The 21,555-nt window shown below is 34.4% G+C and overlaps 1 protein-coding gene across 1 annotated transcript in view; it reads right to left on the bottom strand.

The window, feature by feature from the left end:
* mRpS5 (mitochondrial ribosomal protein S5) overlaps positions 1 to 19,439 on the bottom strand; it is a 38,955-nt gene extending 19,516 nt beyond the window's left edge. The window contains exons 1-4 of the mRNA XM_076450181.1: positions 19,129 to 19,439; positions 17,612 to 17,728; positions 16,717 to 16,842; positions 14,632 to 14,859 (exon numbers count right to left, since the gene is read on the bottom strand). Coding sequence (XP_076306296.1) covers positions 14,632 to 14,859; positions 16,717 to 16,842; positions 17,612 to 17,728; positions 19,129 to 19,195 — 538 coding nt within the window. The 5' untranslated portion in view covers positions 19,196 to 19,439. The remainder of the gene's footprint in view (positions 1 to 14,631; positions 14,860 to 16,716; positions 16,843 to 17,611; positions 17,729 to 19,128) is intronic.
* Positions 19,440 to 21,555: the final 2,116 nt, after the last annotated feature.

The raw sequence follows: 21,555 nt of genomic DNA, 5'->3' as shown, positions 1-21,555 counted from the left end.
ACAGAAAAGGAAAAGTTATAATTAACAAGAAAAATACCTAATAAAATAAGGCACTTGAGAAATTTTATTTATATGTTACCCTATCACTTATTGGACATCAACCTACACCTAATTTTGGTGAATGCTGTTACACAGCGACTAGATATTCTTTCAATCCTTCAGAAATTATTATGCTATTTCTGAGAACTCAACTTGCAAAAAGATAAGCAAGTTTCTGAAATATACCTGAACTTTAAAAACATTATGGTGAATTTTTGTATATACCACTACACACTACAGATAACTTTAATCTAACATGATACATGTATCAAGAGATTTAATGCAGTAAGTACCACAGAACACCCATAATCTAACATGAAATAAATACTGACAGGCATATGTCCATTGTTACAAATGAATTGTACAAAACCTAATTCTGAAAGTTTGTTAAAATATGAAGTTCTTTTTTCACATCCAACAATTGGTCATGTACCAGTAGTGTCATGTGCACAAAGAGTGTGGTGAATATTTAATTCACTGTTAAGAAAAGCAATCATATTTTAAACCTCATTACATGTTACTTCTCTTGCAAAAGAACAAGGATAACAGTCAATTACAAAAACACTATGTATTCTAGTGAAAGAGAAAGTTCAATAACTTACTTGAAACAAAAAGAAAAGGATAAAAAGTACAATTAAAAATCTTTTACTACACATCAGCTTAGCAGATAGAAAACACAGTAAATATGTCCTTCCCCATTTTTTCCAGGCTGATCAGACCATCAATAATTAAAATACTATCCAAATCAACCACACTAAACTAAACTTTAATTTTGAGGTTTTTCAATAAATTAAATAAATTAAAAATATCTTAAACCCGGTGAAACCATTTGCCATGCAACAAGTATTTGTGAAAAAAAACAAACAACCCTTGAATACAAGGTATGATTTATTTACAGCTCATCCACTACCTCTAGGATGGTTGTTCTCAAAATCTATACTTGCATTAAAAATATATGTAAATACCCTGTAATGAAACTTACTATTCACTTTAGTAGTAATTACAAGTAAAAATAAGAAACTTTTAATAACAAAATTAAATATAATGAAAAACTCTACAATAACAAGATACATAAAATAATTACCTTCAACAAAAGAACTTGTCCCCTTCAAGAAGGGGCAGCTAACAATAATTACTAAAATAAAATACACTATAAAATATTGAATGCAGAGACTAGAAATAACACTAAAAATTAAAAGCCTTTAAGCTTAAACCTATAAATAGTTGTCATGTATCCCCTTTAGGAGGATAAAATTGATACACGCTTCAAAAACACAAAGTAAAAATGTAACTTGTAGAAACATATGATTTCAGTATTAAACATATAAAACATAGGTCATGAAATAAAACATGGTTCAGTGTAGATATTATTCATTAATTTATTTTGGGAGAGAACATTTTATGACTGTTTAGTTTTGTTCATAACAATAAAGTTGGAAGCAATTACTTTAAAGTAAGTTTAGTTACATAAATTAGTAAGCATTGTACACTGTTTGTAACTCTGTGTTTTTGAGACTATTTAACATTTAGACATCAAAAAATTTTATGCAGATATAGTGAGTAAATGATTTAGAAATAAACATAAATAGTATAAGTTGCATAAAAGAGACATTCAGACAGGAAAGAAAGGCCTAACAATATAGGCCTAATGGTTGATATATATTACAATGAGACCAACTTTCTTGAAAAAGATAAAAATAATTTATTTTGCCAAAGAGAGTTTTAAAGCAATTGAGCCTGTCTGTGTAGGCTTTGACAAGAAAGAGACATTTACTGGAAGTAGGCCTAACTATGAAAAAGAGCAGACGATTTTAGAAGTATAGTATGCAACCATAGTACCCTAACTAAGTGTAAGTCTATGCTTGAATAGTTAAGCAATAGTAATAAAGAAAAATAATTTGACTAAAGCAACTGAATTGGCCTAAGTGGAGTTTTGAAAAAACGAACAGAACTATAGTGTTCACAATATGCCAATGATCATCTATAGAGTAAAAAATTTGTTGTACACACATTTAACTAGTATCTAATATATATATATTATTTTTAAAACAAGTACAGTGAGTGCTGTTCATTAAATGTTTTCAAATTTACTGCTAATGAGTCCCAGACACTACTGTACTAGAATCCTAAACTCAATAAAACATTATATATTTATACTATTAAAAACATGCAAGTGAAAGCCTTTAATTGACAATTGCCAAACACAACATAGCTGAACATCTGACAATATTTAAAATGAAAAATTAAATCTGAGGAATATACACTGTACAAATAAAATCTTTAAATCTTCATAGATACCCTGTATGAAGATAAACTAAAAAATGTAAAAAAAAAATTATACAACACTATCTACATACAAAAATTCATTATATTTATACTTCAGATGGTAGATGAAGCTACTCATCTAATGCTGAAGGAGCATTTACAACAAATTCTGTAATGCAGCTTTGGACATTCTATATGCTATGGTGATTTGGTGGATAATATATCTGGCTCTCACAAGACTCTTCTCTGTTTTTGCCAGATCCTTTTAGAGGTAAAACACTTTCTCCTCCAGCTACATTGGCTACTTCATGTAGTTCAGTAAATGGTCTTACAGTTTTATAGCATCCAGATATTAATCCACTTAAATACTTGTTACTGGCAATGGCATTTTAACATCATTATTTGCTTAAAAGCAGATATTGCAGCAGAAGGTCCTTTAGTGGACACTCCTTTATTAGTTTAGCTGTCAAAACCAAAAAAAATAAAAAGATGTGTACTTTAATCTCAACTGCAGAAAACAAAGTTCAAACACTTGACATAAACTTCTCTTCAATAATCAATTGATGTATCTGCTTTCTCAGAGAGATCCTTCTTTATGAAATGGCTTATTGGACTTGTAAAAAGATCTTTCAATATTCTTCCAAGAATATTACTATACGAGTATCTACCAGGAAATTGAAAAAAAAAACTGTAGCTGTTTGGTTACAGAGATGAAGAACTCCAACTTTGCTATTCTCAGTCGGTTATCAGAAACTATTCTGACTACTCTGTGGAAAAGTTTAACAGGTGTCAGTTTCACTGGGTCCCATTTTGGATCCTTCATTATACACAATGTGGAGTCCACAGCTTCTGACATTTAAAAGCACTGGTAGTTCCTGGGTCAAGCATTCTTGCACAAGGTTCTAATACAATATCCTGTTAACATTTGGGCCACCTATTGATATCTGTATTCAACAATTTGGATCCAGTTGGGCTGTACATTGTTTCAAGTGCTCCATTAGGTCAGCAGTAGTAATATTACTAAAGAACTGCTCCAAGATACCTTACAGCCACTTCATCAGTATCCTTTTTCAAATATTTGAATATTATGTCCAACTGTTCATTTTCAGAGATTCTGTTCAAGCATTCACCAAAGGACATTGAACAGAGCTTGGCAGTTCTGAACTTATTCACTAAATGGTCATGAAAATATGTACATAGGTTAAAACATGCCAAACAAGCACATTTTGTAACTCCACATGCAATTTTGTACAATGTTGATATCAGGAAAACAAGTACCAAAAACCATGAAAAATTATGACAGAAATTAAACGAATAGTGGCTCATTACTACCTTCAGTGCCCAAATAACTTTTGCCTTGGTTATATTGGCAATTTTCAAGGACCCTCGCATTGCCACAGTTGTAACTGTACACTTACCAGCTGTCCAGAAAGAACTACTGTCTGATGGGCGAGATGGCCCAACACTACGAGCTGATTTGGCTGACTCTGATGTAACAAAAACGCTGTTGAATTTTGGTCTGAATGAAGATGAGTTTGTGTGTGTTTTTCTTATAGCAAAGCCACATCGGGATATCTGCTGTATCCACCAAGGGGAATCAAACCCCTGATTTTAGCACTGTAAATCCACAGATGTACTGTTGTTTCAGCATGGGACTTGAATGAAGATATCAATGGGTTCAGTGACTTGCAAGTTTTTCCCTTTCAGATGACTTTTGACAGAAGTTATTCCAATGTTATCATATCAAACGTTTTATTGCATAAATTGCAATATGCTTTATAAATATTGTCCTTCACTTCTTTTGAAATATACTCTGAGTTATCCTCCCAAAATGCTCATAACTGACATTTATTGAACAATATGTATGACAATAATGTACAGAGAACATTAAAAGAGCAAGGGCTCACTGATAAAAAAATGGTACTTTTAAGGCAATGTAAGGCAAGAATTTTTGGCATAAGAGAAGTATTACAGAAGGCTTTGGGAACTGTAGAATGCCTCTGAAGTAAACAGGATAAAAAAGAAGCAATAAAATCTATACATACACTAGCCTGTCAGTCCAACACTCTTTTCATTATAATTATCCCCAGACATCACTCGTAACCATACACTGATTTCATCATCCCTAATTTTGAAACCAATATAAATTTCACCTCTGAATGAAGATGTTCTCCATTGTTCTTTGTTCACATCTCCATTGAGATAAATATGATGATCTAATGCAGTGATACCTCATGTTACAGGCACATCCCATTACACACACACTTAAGAAAGAGCAACTTCCTTTTCTGTGATTTTTCATGAAGATCATCAGGCAGAAAATAACTAAACTGACCTTCAGGAACACCTGAATTATATGCTACCTACACAATAAATTTTAAGATTAAGAACTAGATGATACACTTCAAGATCAAATCCTTACACCACCATGCCAAAATCTATGAACACCATTACCAAAGTATATGTACAGTAAACACCTAAAGGCACCTTGTAAACAAAGGGCTATTATTATAGCTATGGCAACAAGAACTGTTACATCCTTTCAGCCATCTAGTTTTATACAAGAGAATTTTCAATATGGTTGTCCAGAACTGACATTCACACAGTAGTTACTGATTGCATGAGTATCACAAGAACAAAATAAGTCTGATATTATGGATTTGAACCTAAATTTGTAGAAATATGTAAACTGGAAGACAGCCTTAATCATGATTCTAAAAGTATGTCAACTTGATGTGATGCCTGCACTGAAATCCCCTCACTTTTCACTTTTGTCCATTTTTGTTACTTTCAAGGAAAATTACTTTTCCAGGATTTCCCACGACTGTGGGAATTCTGCACTTGAGGGATTGCCATCAACGATGTTGAGGACAACGTGTTGGTACAAAATGAAGACATTACTTGGTTAGTTAGCCCTAGAGTTGAAAGCAAAATTGCCAGTTCCATGGAGGGACCTTCTAACAGGACAGATGGCCTTTGGCATCAAAGCTGTGGTAAAGTGCTACAGGAACAAGTGACATGATAATCTTTCCAGAAAAAGTTTACTGGCTGAAGAAATACAAGTGCTCCCCTGTTTCACCCTTGGACCTGGATCTTTTTTATTTTTTAGACTTGATCTATTTCTTCAATTTCAAGGAAGACTGATCCACTATGAGTAGGACTGGACAGACAGCTGGCACACTGAACACTGCAGAATCATCTCAACACACAATCTATGGCTCCTCTGGCTCTATGGTAAGGACCACTATTAGTTAGGTTGTGGGTGGTACTTCCTGATGCCTCCAATTACTTGAAAGTGAGGCCTACCCACAAGTGTGAAAGGCATTTACAAAAACATCTAACTGATGTTAGTTTTACTTGCCATCACATATCATATGTTGGAAATACACTTATCTTTGTAAATAAATTAAGAAGCAGTTAATATATACCAGGACATGGCCTGAATTGATGATCACCAATACTTCTTTTCACTTTTCCATGACTGAATTCATTTTAGGATAAACTGCACTCTCTCCATCATGAAGGCACCTGAATCCACCAAGTATTTTCATAGGTAAACAAACTTACCAATCCAATCTTCCTAAACTTCAAATTGGAAAAACATCAAGAAATTCTTTACATCAAATGACTGACCACAGGCTTACCAACAGCTTACTACATTTCATGAAGATATACTTGGTAAATTCAAAGTTGTAGTACAAAGAGCTTCATGCTTTTAAAGGTCATTTAAAATGTCTAACCATTCAAGAAAGGGTTAATTTAACACACAGCACAGCCCTTCACACCACAAGTCTATCCCTAGAGTTACATTACGTTTTTGATATTCACTAGTAAGCAATGAAAGAAAAATATTTAACATTAAGCTTTAAGTAAAAAGAAACTCTAGGTCTGGGAGTTTAGCTCAAAACCTCTGGCTAACATTGAGCTATTCAAAAAGTACAAGCCATCCCCATTAATGATCACTTACAAATGTTTCTTACAATCAGTATGACACACCATACTACACTATGAGAAATACACATGAAATTTATCCACAGAATTAAATTTCTAAAATTCATTAAGAAAAAAATAAAAGGGAAATATTATGGTATATTAATTTTACCATGTGTTTCTACCTTTTTATAAAATAATAGAATTTATACCGAGTGTATTCCTTATTCTGCATATTTGCAAATTTCAAATCTCTAGGAGATAACACCTGTTCTCTTCACAGAGATATTATTATAATAAAAAAAATATATATCAACAGCTGTGTCCATCATTGGTAATTCAGTTGATATCTTGAGGTTATGGCCTCACCTACATTTGACTGAGAATTATCAGTTCCTTTGGTGGTACAAGTTAAAATATATTTCTTTCACAGTAAAAAGCAATAAATTGAAGCAGTCTGATAAGATTACTTCAGCCTAATCAGTTAAAGATATAACATCCAATAACACTTACTGACTTTTTCATTTTAAAGTTAATGTTAAATATTACCCTTTCATTTTTTCTACTGGTACTTAAAAACAAAATATATGTCTTAGCTTAGAACTCACACACATTGGTCTGCATATTTATTATGCTTGTAGTAAGGATTTATAAATTAATACTGATGAGAACAGTTTATATTTTGGACAGCTGGATAGTTTAGAGTTCTAACCCCATTAGCCAGTAGTCCTGGTAATGCTACTGGTTCTTGGATCTCTTTTCAAGGATCAGCTTATTTGGAAAGGACAAAAGAACTAAGTAGGAAAAGCTAAAAATTCAGTTGTTAATAAACAATGTGAAATGACTAAACAAAACCTGAGATCCAGAAAGAATTCAAGATAAATAAATATAAATACACTCCTAAGCAACACCTTTTGCTGCTCCACAGGTTGCTATGAAAATAAACAGTCAAGAAGACAGTTCTTGTGACCCACAATTCTGCTAAAGCATACTTGATATCATTGAAATTTGCTAATTGATATGATGTAAACAGCCAACAAGCACTGCCAAAAGAACATACAAACATACTCAACTTATCTAAATATAATACAAATTCAAGCTTCATGAAATAAGCATGATAAAATAACATAATTTTGAAACATTATATGCCTGACAAGCCAAATAAGTGTCTTGTAAAAAATAAAATTTATACAACTCTAACCAAACTACTACAGAAAAAAAAATCAGAAAGGCCTCTGTCCAATTGTTATTAAGCATGAAACTACACAATAAGCTATCTGAGCTGTGCATAAATTTTAGCAGAGAAAACTAGGTTATGACAGGTTTGCTGGATTAAACAGGAATGAACATAAAATGCAAGGTTAACAAGATGTTCAGGTGGCATCATCTTTACACTGCATGATGTACCCAAGCGTTGAAAAAATTTTAAATGAAACTGAAATAGGGATGGTCTAACTTTTAAAACTAAAATCCACTTCACAATACCAGCAGATGCAATGTTAATCATATTGTTGATTTCAGAACAGTAAAAGTGTTTGGTTTTTTCAGTGTGAAAAGATTGGAGGTAAACACAATTATCTTTATAAACTTTTCACATTTCACCCACCTCTCCCACTAGTCATGCTTTACCATATGTAGTAACTGTACCATCTTTTTTGCAGCTGCAAAAGATACTAATTAACTCACTAAAATACATTTTTTATCAAAAAACTATAAGAATACATCTCTTGAGTTCAAACACCCTACCACAGGACCCCCATCAAAATATATAAATGCCTTTGCATAATTAATTTCAGACATAGGAAGCCAACAAGACCTGATAAGTTACCTCTTAGTCAAATTTTTATCACACTAAGATTCCATGGGTATTATTTCCTGCACTGCATTCTATAAGTCACCAATACCTTTTTTTATTCTATGCATATCAATCCATTTTGTGTTAAAGATAAAACCTAGTGCAAATTATCAGAAAATGTGATTACAGTTAGTGGTATAATGACTCTACACGTCATGTGAAGGACTATTCATACCTTGGTTTGACATTCAATAAAACATAATAATAATAAAAGTAATGAAGAAGAGATGCACTTTACTTGTTCAAAATTAAAAATAAAAAGAAAGTTTATGCATACAGCTTTCCAGTAACTAGAATGTATAAATGAAACAGAGCAATTCTTAGTTTGATAGTCATCATAAATGGGAAGGTTCAAATTTATAATTGTAATATAATAGTAACTTTTGCATAAAATAAATACAAATCTACACTTAAAAAGACAACACATATCAATTAATCTAGAGTTCTTCCATACTTCAAAAACAAAACAAAGTTAATTTATACATTCTTGTGAACCTAGGTTGGTTGGTTGGTTTGGTGTTTTATGGCACAAAGCAGCTAGGCTATCTGGGCCAAACATCTGGTAAAAAGTTTAAATTAAAGTAAATTTAGTAAAATTCATAAAAGGAGATAAAGGTAAAACAAAACAAAGTTTAAAAAACATAGATAGCATAAAACTAATGTTTACATCTAGTCTACAAAATTAAGAGAAAAACTACAGTAATACAAGTTATAAAGGACTTTCTGTGGCATAACTGTAATTATCATAACTCGCCAGGACGACTAACAGGTAAGTACAAAAATCACCATCAGTCACCTGAAGTTGGCCTTTCCAGTCTTGTTTCCAAGTTATTTGACGTTATGGCCATTTTCAAAAAGTAATAAAAGTTTCAAAAGACCTGTAGCACAATTTTAATAACATGCCAGGATGACTAACAGGTAGTTCAAATAGCAGCATTAGTCACATCAAGTTGACTCTTTCAGTCCTGGTTTCAAGTTATTTAACGTTATGGCCAATTTCTAATTTCAAATTTAACTAGATGGACTGTGAATCTTAAAATGGAATCACATTAAAAACTGTCCAATGTACAAATTAAGAAACTTAAATGGCATTAAAAAGATTAATGCCCTTTAAAAAACTAAAAACATTACCAAGGTGGACAGTGTCACCATCACCAAGAAAACTGTCTAACATTATAGACAATCCTTGGGACAGAACATGTTTAAAATGGTGCCGTCCTTGAGAGTCGTAACGATGGCAAGAAAGTGAAATGTGGCTTATTATGATCTGAGTGTTACACAGACTACACATTGGTGCATCAGTTCCAGATAAAAGAAAACGATGAGTTAAGAAAGTGTGACCAATGTCTAGTCTTGTCAGAACAAGTTCCTCTTTCCAATCCTAAAGGAAGCAAGATGACCAAAGTCCAATATAGGGTTTTATTTAGAAAAGCTTGTTTTCGAGTTGCTCACTCCAAGTCGACTGCCAACTGGCATGAATCCAAGCCTTCAATACAGGGCCATAGTCCATGTAAGGAACAAGCACAGCAGTGATAGTGCCAGAGCAGAGAGATTTAGCTGCAGTATAGGCGAGCTGGTTCCCGCCAATACCAACATGGCCCAGTATACAGAAAAACTGGATAGAAGTAGATGTTAAAGAGCAATGGGCCAGTCAGTTTTGAATATTGGTGAGAACAGGGTGTGAACCAACATGAAGCAATTCCAGGGCCAGTAGAGTACAAAGCAAGACAGTATAAATAGTGCAGTCTGAGTACTGCTTAGCTTCTATGTGATCCAGGGCAAGTGAAATGGCATACAGTTCAGCAGTGAACACAGAAGCTGTAGAGGGGATTCTGCATGCAACCACCAAACCACAAAAAAAATTGACAGATACCACACAGTCACCTGATTTGCAACCATCTATATAAATAGGAATGGAAGGATGGTTCAAAAGATGTTCAGCAGATAGCAGACAGTATTTCCAATTGGGAGTATCTGCTTTTCTCAGATGACTTAAAGATAGGTCACAAATGAGGACTGTAAGAAACCATGGTGGGATGAGGTGACCAGTCAATACAGCAATGTTATCCAAGGACAGATCCAACTCATCCAACTGCACCTGGATACAAAGGACAAAAGAAGCAATGACAGACCATCTGTTCTGAAAAAGTATGGCCCACCGAGAAAGGAAAACACAACCCCAGGTGGGATGCTTTGGAAAGGAACGAAGTTTCAAAGCATACAGTAAAGACAGTTGCAAACAGCAGAGGTGCAAAGAAGGTTCATGAGACTCTATGTATAAGTTCTGAACTGGGGAAGTGCTGAAAGCCCCAGTGTGGAGCCAAAGTCCTTGGTGATGAATGGGGTCCAGCATCTTTATGGCTGAGGGTCTGGCAGAGCCATAGACCAGTAATCCATAGACGAGTTTCGATCAAATAAGAGCACAATATATCTTTAACACAGAACATCGATCTGCTCCCCAAGTGGTGGAAGAAAGGACACGGAAGATGATCAGTGCTTTTGTACATTTGACCCATAGATGCTTGATGTGTGGTATAAAGGTCAGCTTACAGTCAAAGATAAGCTCCAAGAACTTTGTCTCAATGACCACAGGCAGCACAACTTCACTGATACAGAGTTCAGGATCAGGGTGAATACCCCATTGGTGGCAAAAGTGCATGCAAACGGTTTTAGAGAGAGAGAAGTTAAAGCCATTTACTGTGGTCCACTTCAGTAAACGATTAAGAGCAGTCTGTAACTGCTGTTCAATATACCTCCTGTTTGAAGACTAACATGAGATGTGAAAGTCATTGACGTAGAACCTATTTGCAACAGTGAGAGTGAGTTGTTCAGTGATGACATTAATTTTTATATTGAGGGACTCCACGTTCCTGTAGAAAAGAACAGAAAAGTGTCAAACCCACACCAACTTGCAATCTCCTGTCCATTAAAATTTTTTAAATAAAAACAGGCAAATAGCCATGTAACCTATATATATATGGAGGTCTTGCAAAATGCCATACCTCTATATTGTATCATAAGCCTTCTCAATGTCAAAGAATATTGATACAAGATGTTGCTGTTTGAGAAAGGTTTCTCTGATTGATGTTTCAAGTTCAATCAGGTGGTCCATGATGGAACGCTGTAGTCAGAACCCATACTAGGTGGGTGAAAGGAAGTTGTTTAATTCAAGGAACCAAATAACACGAGCAGTATCCATCCTCTCTAAGGTCTTACAGAACCAGCTCATCAAAGCAACTGGACAGTACTTTGAAGGAGTCTTGGGATCCTTCCCAGGCTTAGAGAAAGGTAGGACAATAGCCTGGTGCCTGGCATCAGTAAAAACATTCTCCTGTCAGATTTGGTTAAAAACAATCAAAAGAATAGCAAAAGAATCAAGAGATAGATAGTGCAGCATGTCATAGTGTACATCATCAGGTCCAACCTATGTACTGTCAGACCGATGAAGGGCCAGTTTGAGTTCCATCAGTGTAAAGGGATGATTATAGTCATAGAGACAAACAGTTCAAAAGGAAACAGGTGATCACTCTGCCCGAGTCTTGATGGCCACCAGAGAGTAAGATCGTGAAAGGGACAAAATTATAATGCCCACTGACCTTTTGAATCTTGTCCGATATGACTTTGGAACTGGTGATAGAAGATATGCCAGTTGTGAACTTAATCTAAGATTCCTTCTGGCTTTGACGTCTTACCCATCAAGCATGTGCACGGGCCCGCTGGAAAGCGATGTGGTTTGAGAGTAAGGGATATCTATGGAAAGTATCCTACACCCATTTATGAGCCTTCCGTGCTATGTGGCAGGCAGGATTCCACCATGAATGAGGATGTAGTGGAAAAGATGTTGAGGTTTTAGAAATACATTGAGCAGTTGCTTGTATAAAACAGTCAGTTACTGCCGCCACACAGTCATCTGTTGATGGCTTACAGACGATAGCAGGATCAAGTTCTGAAAAAGCAGTGAAAGAGGGCCAGCTTGCATGATCCAGCTTCCACCAGGACACGTGGATCGGGTGGCATCAACCATGGCCAGTTTTTCTCAAAATTATAGGAAAATGGTCACTCCCTTGTGGATTATTGTCAACTCTCCAAGAAAAATAGGAAGAAGAGTAAAGGGGAGCAAACTGAGAGATCCATAGAAGTAAAGAACTGACTACGGGTATGAAAATAAGTAGAAGAACCAGTATTGAAAAGAGAAAGGTTGTGATCAGAGAGCATATGCTCTACAGAGTGACCCCTCCTATCAATATCAGCACTTCCCCAGAGGATGTGATGTCCATTAAAGTCCCCCAGGATTAAAAAGGGAGATGGCAACTGTTTAACGAGAGCATCAAAGTCAGATTAATCCTGTGTCTCTCCAAGCAACAGGTAGAGAGAACAAACAGTGATGGTATGACCCAAGTAAACACGGATGGCTATGGCCTCCAAGGGTGTGTTGAGTGACAAAGACAAGGTGGGCACATGCTGATTAACCAATAGTGCCACCCCTCCATCACACAGCCTGTCATTTCTGTACAAAGAAAACCATCGAAAACCACCGTATTGGAAGGTTTCAGAAATGTTTCCTGTAGAGAAAACATACAGGATGGTAGGAAGCAATCAGTGTTTTGATGTCATCCAGATTAGAATGTAAACCTCGACAGTTCCATTATATCAAGGTGGCCATTTTTATTTATGTGTAAGCGAATTGGGTGGAGAACCCTTCTGTTTACAAGCACGTCTTTTTTCCTAACTGTCCTTATTCGAGGGAAGTCTATTGACCTCTATGGATCCTGCCCTGAATCGATTGGGCAGGTCTTTGTTGTTGGAAGAGGATTCCAGTGACTAAGGACGTGAAAAAATGATTGTTTTGCATCTTGGAGTGGGAGAAGAAGATATATCCATAAAAATGCCTGTACCTGAAACCAAAGGATGTGGATCTTGGGATTTGTTGTAATGTATGTAAGGGACAGAGATGTGTGTTGAAGTTGATTCATCAACTTTTTTAACCATGGAGGTCAAAAGACATTTCATTTGTTTTGAGAACAATTCTTTTGGAGGCAGAGAGATCTGTCTGCACTCCCACTGTAGTAGTGGAATGAAGTGTAGCAATATATGTCTGACATGAAGTGTTGGACAGCAACTTTTGAGCCTCAGGATAAGTAATGTTATGAATCATTTTCAGATCCTGCACCCCATTTTCTTCCAACCATTTAGGGCAAGAACGAAAGTAGGACAGGTGAGAGCCATTGCAACTGATGCAATGAGGGTCCATTTCACACTCACAGGCATCATGGTCCTCTCCACCACAATGAGCACACGTCACGAAACCACAACATGACGTCTTTGAGTTCCAAACCTCTGACACTGAAAACATCGGAGAGGCTTTGGAAGGTATGGCAGTACCTTGGAATTAAGATAACCCACCTTGATGGTGGCAGGTGGATATGGTGATGTTAATGTCAGAACGAGGATATTGGTCAGCATTGTAATTCCATCTTTGCGAGTGGAAATACGCCTCACTGCAGTAAATCGTTGAGTGGAGAAACCAGCGAGAATCTCTGACTCAGGGATGTTCTTCAAATCCCTCTCAACAATAACTCCTCATGATGAATTCAAAGTAGCAGGATGCCTAACCTCTATAAGTATGTCACCAATCGCCTATGAATGCAAGAGGAGTTCACTGTGTTGAGATATGGATGTTTCCACCAATATGTCACCAGACCGAAGCTTCTTTACTGACTTTGGAGAGCCAGAAAGTCCCTCCAGTTCTTTCCAAATAAAAAAAGGGAGATATTTGTCCTAAAGATTTGTCTGAAAGAAAATGTAGAATAAGAAAAAAGGTGCAACAGGTGTTACAGATGTTGAAGATCGCTGCTCAGAATCTTCAAGACGTGGTCGTTTACCTGTGGAATGTTTATCAACTATTTTATTTAAGTTTTTATTTGGAGGATCCATAATAAAAAAAGGGAAATTTCGGTGCCCACTGACCCCACCCACCATGAAGCCCTACGATGGGACACACTACAATGTCAAACAAGGACACTGCAGCAACACCACGGTTTCATGAGCACTATACCCAAACACCAGCATCAGATAAAATGTCCACAAATGTTAAGATCATCCAAAACTGGTACTTGGTTGACCCTAGCCCAAGTGGACCAGCCAACTGACCCAAGGGGAGCCACCCCAAAGCTATCCATCTACATGAATTCAAGGCCACAGTGGTGTGTTAAGGTTGGACCCCTCAACCACCAGGATCCTCTCCTCCCCTTCATGGGTTGCCATGCTTGGCAAACACATGGGTGGATGTTTAGATCCCAGAGGAGGTAAACTGAAAGAACAGAACATTCCCTGGGAGGTCCCCTCACCATGTACAGAAATCCACACCAAGGGGGTGAACCTAGGACTATGGGTACCTATGGGAAATTTACTTTTACTTGATAAAAGATAAATCAGTACAACCATATATTGGCTACAGACTGTATTAGTTTATGGCTATGTAAACTATAGAAAATAGTAAACTTAAACTGCTGAAAAAACAACAACTAACAATAGTTTCTTACCTTCACCAATGGAGTCTGGAGGTCCAATGCTTCTTCCTGGCATTTTTGTTCCTGACCAGCCTCGCTCTAATGGTGAGATCCTCAAAGGCCTGAAACCTCCCATCTCATCACGCATCTTTAACAATTTCTCCTCTCGATCTTTATCAGGGGGTAACTCCCGTCTTTCAACAACTTCCTTACCTCTTAATACTGGTGCATTTAATCCAGGCCATATCATGTTGATTTTTCCTACAGACATAAATACACATACTATAAATGTACATCTTTATACACATTCAAGAAAGAATTAATAAATGTTGAATGAAACAAATTAACCACTCAAGAAGAAAAGTTTTCCAAATTTTCCACATACATTAACAATAACATTTAAAACTTTCTGAATTTTTTAGGCTATAAAACAGCTCTTTTTTTGTTGTTAAATCATTCTAACTATCTTAGGTATCTAGACTAACAAACTTCAGAAATATAATGTACTACAAATTAATATTAACCATATAAGTACAACTGGTTCAGAGTGCACACATTACAACCTTTCAGGGTTACTTTTAAAATTTACTTTCAGAGCATTACTATCAATATACATCTATAAGCATGGCATCACAATGCAGTTTATAATTTAAATTTTAATATTATCTACATTTTAACTTCTTGATTTCAAATTGAAACATTAATATTCTTAATCTTTACTCTTCTGTGTAAAGGATCAAAATCATTTTGGTTTTGATTTCTCACTTTCAAAATTTTTTAGTATTAAAGATAGGCTGTTGTGACTTGCAGCTAATTAGAAACACAAACCATTTATAATTACAAGCAGAAATAAAAAATTTGAACTTCTTACCTTCTTGATTTGTTGAAACGTAAACAAATTTGTAAAACCCACTTGAAAAGTTCTTCCTATCTTTTCATGCATTTCAAGCCAATTATTACATCATGTATACCTTTATGATGGACAGGTTTAAAACCAATAGAGAAAGTGTATTATACAATATTGGAATCTTAAGACTGTTTATTCATATTTAGTGACTCAAGACTTTAGTTCACAGGAAAAGCTTGAAATGTGTTGAGTGAAGTTGTTGCTTCTAGCAGTGATGGAATGCTCTTATTTATAAATTACTTAGAAAGCTACATCAATTAGTTTTAGGGCATTTTATTCTAATGCTTAACTTTTCTGTTCTAAAAATGCATATTTAAAAGCTCATCAATTTGATTTTAGACAACTAACACTGTGAAAAAAAAAAAGGGGGTTACTGAAGCATACTCTAAGCAAAAGTACATCTTGTTTACCATGCATATTTTTATGCATTGTATACATTCTTTAACAAAAGTAATTAGAATTTACATATTAAAAACCTCTTTGGTTATATAAAAAAAAGCAATTTAAGATTTTATGAGCTTAGAAACTCAAGTTTGCAAGTTCAAACCATATGTAAATCGGTCGATTTGTTTACTTTATCTGTGGGATGTGACAAATAACAGCTCTCCCTGGGACTTTTTGCTTTTCATGGAGTTATAAACAGCTTCCTTGGAAATTTGTATAGTAACAGAATAATGACATTTAAAGAAAATAGATGTGAAAATAATTAAATAGATATGACAACAAATGATCCATTCACAGATGAAGAAAAAATATTAACTTTCTTGAATATTTTTCCAGTTTTTATTTCACTATACAGTGATGAATTTGCTACAACTGGTGTTAGAGTTGAGAAAATAACTGATAAAACAAAGTTTTATTTTTAAAAAACTGAAGTATATTGAACAATTTTGAGTTTATGAAAATAAAACATGAAACTGTACAATGAAAATAAGTATTTTTATTCTTAACATAAAAATTGTATTTCAATCAGTTTAACTCATTAAAGGCTTCTTATATTCCCAGACTTAAAATATTTACTAAGAATATTCTAACTTTTGTGATTCTAAACCTTTTAAACTTACTTATGTGTAATTTTACACTTCCAAGGTAAGTTAATTTCATAAGGAATTAAACTGGTATCTTAATACCAACTAAAAACATTTTCATTTATCCTGTTCTAATATATCTAGTACATTATAGTTGATAATAAAACAAAATTCAGTACTAACCAACTCCAATTACCTGCCCTTTATTCAAGTCTTTGGCAGTTTTCTTTCCCACACCTTTTCCTCTACCTCTCTTTTTACCAGCATTACTGACACTTGTAACACCCTTCCAAAGTTGTTCAGCAGTTACTAAAAACACACACACAAGAAAAAACAAGAAACATGTGTATTCTGTTTTTTTCTAAATTTCTCAAAACTGCATTAATAATTTTAATGAATGTGATTGATAAGGGTTATATTGTTCTATTGTTTTCTGTTTCTATAACAAATGTTTTTCTAAATGTTATGTATAAATGAATTAATGTTCAAGAAATTCTTCTAGAACTTTTAGCATTAATTCTATTTTATGTTCCATAATTCACAGGTACAGTACAAATCAATTTTTCTTTTTTTTTTAACATAAGATATAAGCATTAAATTTTAAAAAAATTTTCAAAACAATGTAATAATTCCAATTATGTTTTGATAATTAATCCATGGTTCATTTATTACTGAATACAGCCGGGCAGGGCCAGGTGGGTTAAGGCGTTCGACTCGTCATCTGAGGGTTACGGGTTTGAATCCCCATCGCACCAAACATGCTTGACCCTTTCAGCAGTGGATGCATTATAATGTGACAGTCAATCCCACCATTCATTGGTAAAAGAGTAACCCAAAAGTTGGCAGTTGGTGGTGATGACTAGCTGCCTCCCCTCTAGTCTTACACTGTTAAATTAGGGACAGCTAGTACAGGTAGCCCTCAAGTAGCTTTGTGCAAAATTCAAAAAGAAACAAACAAACAATTAATGAATACTAAAACTTTTGTAAAACTGCAAATTGCTGTGTAATACATACATACCAGAATATTCATCCAAAATCAGCATAAATATTTACTTATCAACAGACAAAATGTACTTACATTTTGTAAAGATAGAACTACTATGACGTGATTGAAAAAACTGTGTCTGATCAGCAAAGAGAAATGAGGAAGTTACTCCACTTCTAACCCACAGATGTTTTATGGAAAGAGGGGTACCTGAGTCAAACCAAAAACACAAGCTATATTTAGTTTCTTTACATACAGTGTAACAATTAGGCTATAAGGCCTGAATGTTAAAACTGGACATTTAAGAGTTATACAAAGTGTGGCTTGTATAGAGAAACCAAAGATGAGAGATAAACAAAACTCAAACCTTTCAAAAATCCTTTTTAATGCAAGCAGCAGTGTACAAAGAGGTAAGATAAATGGCTTTTCCTAAAAACATAATGTGTGGACAGCATTCACTGACAAATGTAATAGTGGAACTTATACTAATGTTTCATGTCCAAACCATTTAATGAATTATATTTTTATGTTCTCAATAACTTGTATAATATTACTTATTATACATGAAATGTTTGAAAGAAATAGAATAAGAAACTTGTAATAACTAATGTAGAAAAGCAATAACTTGCAAGTGTGATTACTCATAAAATAAAAAATGGTAAAAACGAACTATGTAATTAAAAGCATAAGAAAGATCAAGATATTAGATATCATTGTTAATATAACATACTGATATGTATTATTTCACATGGTCAGCAAAATTGCTGTATGATAAAGTTTAGTCAATTAATTAGAGATGTGGGTACAAATGCATATTCAGATGTTAGATCTAACAATTTAACAAACTATTTCACATAGCCTCTTGGGATTAAACATTTTGTTTCAAACTCAAAGTGACAGGTAAACTCTTAAAGTACTACACTTAAATCACAAGACACTTTAACAATTTGTGGTGATCATAATTAAAAGAACATAAAAAATCCATATAAGTAATTCCATACACATAAATATGTATGTACATGCCAAGTTTTAATAACATAATCACTTACTTCAAAAAAGTTTTCACAGCACAAAATTCATACTTCTTTTAATAATATTCATAAGTAGTGACTTTTTACCTTTTTTAACTGTGATAATGATGAGAAACATAAAATAATGAAAAAAACAGCTAATCTAAATATTTCATTCAGTTGCCTAAAGTTCACTGACACACGTAACACTTCTTTTAATTCACGAAAAAGTTTTGCCAACTTTATTTATTCTTATATTATCTGCTTTATTCTTCAGTATGACCTGAATTATATCCTAAAAGTTAGAGCTAATAATAGTATTATTAACAGTGTAAGTATCACTCAATTTACAGAATGCAATATCTTTATTATTATAATTTATACTAGAATTTATAAATTATACGTATAGTAATATAACACTTACAAGTTATAACTTATACTGTTATACTAGTATAAATACTTAAATTGAAATAGAATTACAAATTAAAGTCGACGAAAGTCAAGTTTGAAAACAGCGTTACGAAAATAAAATAAACAAAATTGAAGGAACAACATGATTTCAGTATCTATGCTTAGCAGCTGAGAAATGTCAACCATTACCATAACTACTTTTCACTAAACTCTGAAAAACGTTTCTGACTAGAAACACCCTCATGGATGCCGCCATTACTTCTCTGGGTCGCTGATTAGCAGTAAACTCTGATGTATAATTTAACAAACTGATAATAATTTCGCATCAAAAATATACATATGAGTTACAGTTTTCCTTCCTTTTTGTTATTGTGCAAAACTACTCGATGGAACAAGCGTGCTGTGCTCGCCACCGAAAAGCAATTTTTAATGTTATAAGATCTCGGCCATATTCCTATACCACCAGGGGAAGGAAGAAGGACAAAAATGAAGAATAAAAACTTTCCGAGAAATTAAAAGCGTAACATTTTCTGGATGGCTATTGTAAAACAGGAAACTATATGATACACTGGATAAAGAATGTGACTTAGTGGTATCTTGCATATATTGCAGATGTACATAAGTATTAAATGTAATTTTTATCGGTTCAGACTGTGTGTGGGGCCCGCCATGGCCAAGCGTGTTAAGACGTGCGACTAGTAATCTGAGCGTTGCGGGTTCGCATCCCCGTCGCGTCAAACATGCTAGCCCTTTCAGCCGTGGTGGCGTTATAATGTTACGGTCAATCCCACTATTCGTTGGAAAAAGAGTAGCCTAAGAGTTGGCGGTGGGTGGTGATGACTAGCTGCCTTCCCTCTAGTCTTACACTACTAAATTAGGGACGGCTAGCACAGATAGCCCTCGAGTAGCTTTGTGCGAAATTAAAAAAACAAAAACAGACTTTATGCTGAAAAACAGACATTTGAAGTACCTAGTAAATGAGTTACGTTAAAAACCACTTTTCAGCTACAGTCAGTGTTGTATAGGCCGCGGAAACTATAATTGTGATTTTTATTTATTAATCGTGTGTGTGTTTGTGTGTGTTTTTCATATAGCAAAGCCACGAAGGGCTATCTGCTCAGCCCACTGAGGGGAATCGAACCCCTGATTTTAGCGTTGTAAATCCGGATACATACCGCTGTACTAGCGGGGGGCATTTATTAATCGAAACACTAATAATTTTGACCAGGAACGTCTACATATATAAATTTCGAACATTAGAAACCGTTCAACTGCAGTGCATTTTTTTCGAACGTTATTATTTATACGAGGACATTAAATGCCTTCGTCTGTAAAAGACAACTTGTAAGGGTGTGAGGCTAGCCAAGAAAAAACAGCGTTAGCTTAAGCAAGGTGTGACAATATCAACTCAGAATTGATTTGCTCGTCGTGTATCTGAATTCAGCTCTAAACCGAATATAAGATTCAGTATTGTCTGTTAGTTTGAAACCTGTATATAAACCATTATTTGTAATAACTAGTAGTAATAAACATTATAATAAATTGTATCGTTTTTTGCTTGTATATTAAAGTATATTTGTGTTTAAAAATAAAATTGTGTGTATCAATATTGTAAGCAAATATCATAAATTTGATGCATATTAACACTTAATTAACTTCTTAGTTAAAATTAAAATTTCCAGTTATTTGAAATACTAATACGTAACGTTACGTCACATAATAAAGTAGAGACTCGTCCGAAATAAATTACAATACGTAACAATCGATATAACTATAACATTCAAGGTAAAATTCAATACACATTTATCTACTTAAATCAAACCATTGGGAATTCACAATTTTAATAATATATTGCCTATGTGCAATTGCAAAGCATGGAATTTCACATCCATGGATAATCGTTTATAACGATCTCTGCTTTGCCTGCCTTTGTTGATTTTTAGATTGAATAATTCATGTGATGGAACAAGGGCCTGCTGTATTATTTTGGCTTAACTTTGTTTAGCTAGGCTACAAGGAGGAAGAAAACGGCCAGTGTTTAACCTAATATTTTTGTTAAATCATATTTATTTACATACTCTGATATCATTTATTTCTACAATTGTCAATAAAGCCCAGCAGCAAGGTTTCGTTTATAATCAAATTTAAAATGAAGGATTATGAAATTTAATGTTTAGTTCCATTCAATGTGGTGGTGTAGCTCATCAGCAGGACTGGGATGTCTGTTTCTTAACAAAGCTGTAATAGCCAAATACTATATACATTTTAATTCATTCATTGGACCGCTAATTCTGACCATTTAGAATATTTCTTGTAATAGCTAAATGCTCTAAACATTTTAATTTCTTCATTGCACCGCTAAGTTAATCACAACTTAATAAAAAAGAAGTTAACGTTTGTTCCAGTACTGGCAATAGCGTATTTAGGTAGGAGCTAGAGGGTGCTCAGCACCATGGCCCATGTTCTTAATGGGGCCCATTGATAATTTTATTCTATGTAAAATTACATGAAATGTAGAACCCACAAAAATTATTATACCCTGAGCCCACACAACATCAAATTCGTCCCTGAATGCTGGCTAACGTCGTTTAGGATGAAACAGATAACTTTACTATT

The sequence above is a fragment of the Tachypleus tridentatus genome, chromosome 8 (genome assembly GCF_004210375.1).
Source record: "Tachypleus tridentatus isolate NWPU-2018 chromosome 8, ASM421037v1, whole genome shotgun sequence".
In the NCBI taxonomy this organism is placed as follows: Eukaryota; Metazoa; Arthropoda; class Merostomata; order Xiphosura; family Limulidae; genus Tachypleus; species Tachypleus tridentatus.
Note: the sequence above shows the minus strand (reverse complement) of the source record. Positions and strands in the feature narration are given on the sequence as shown.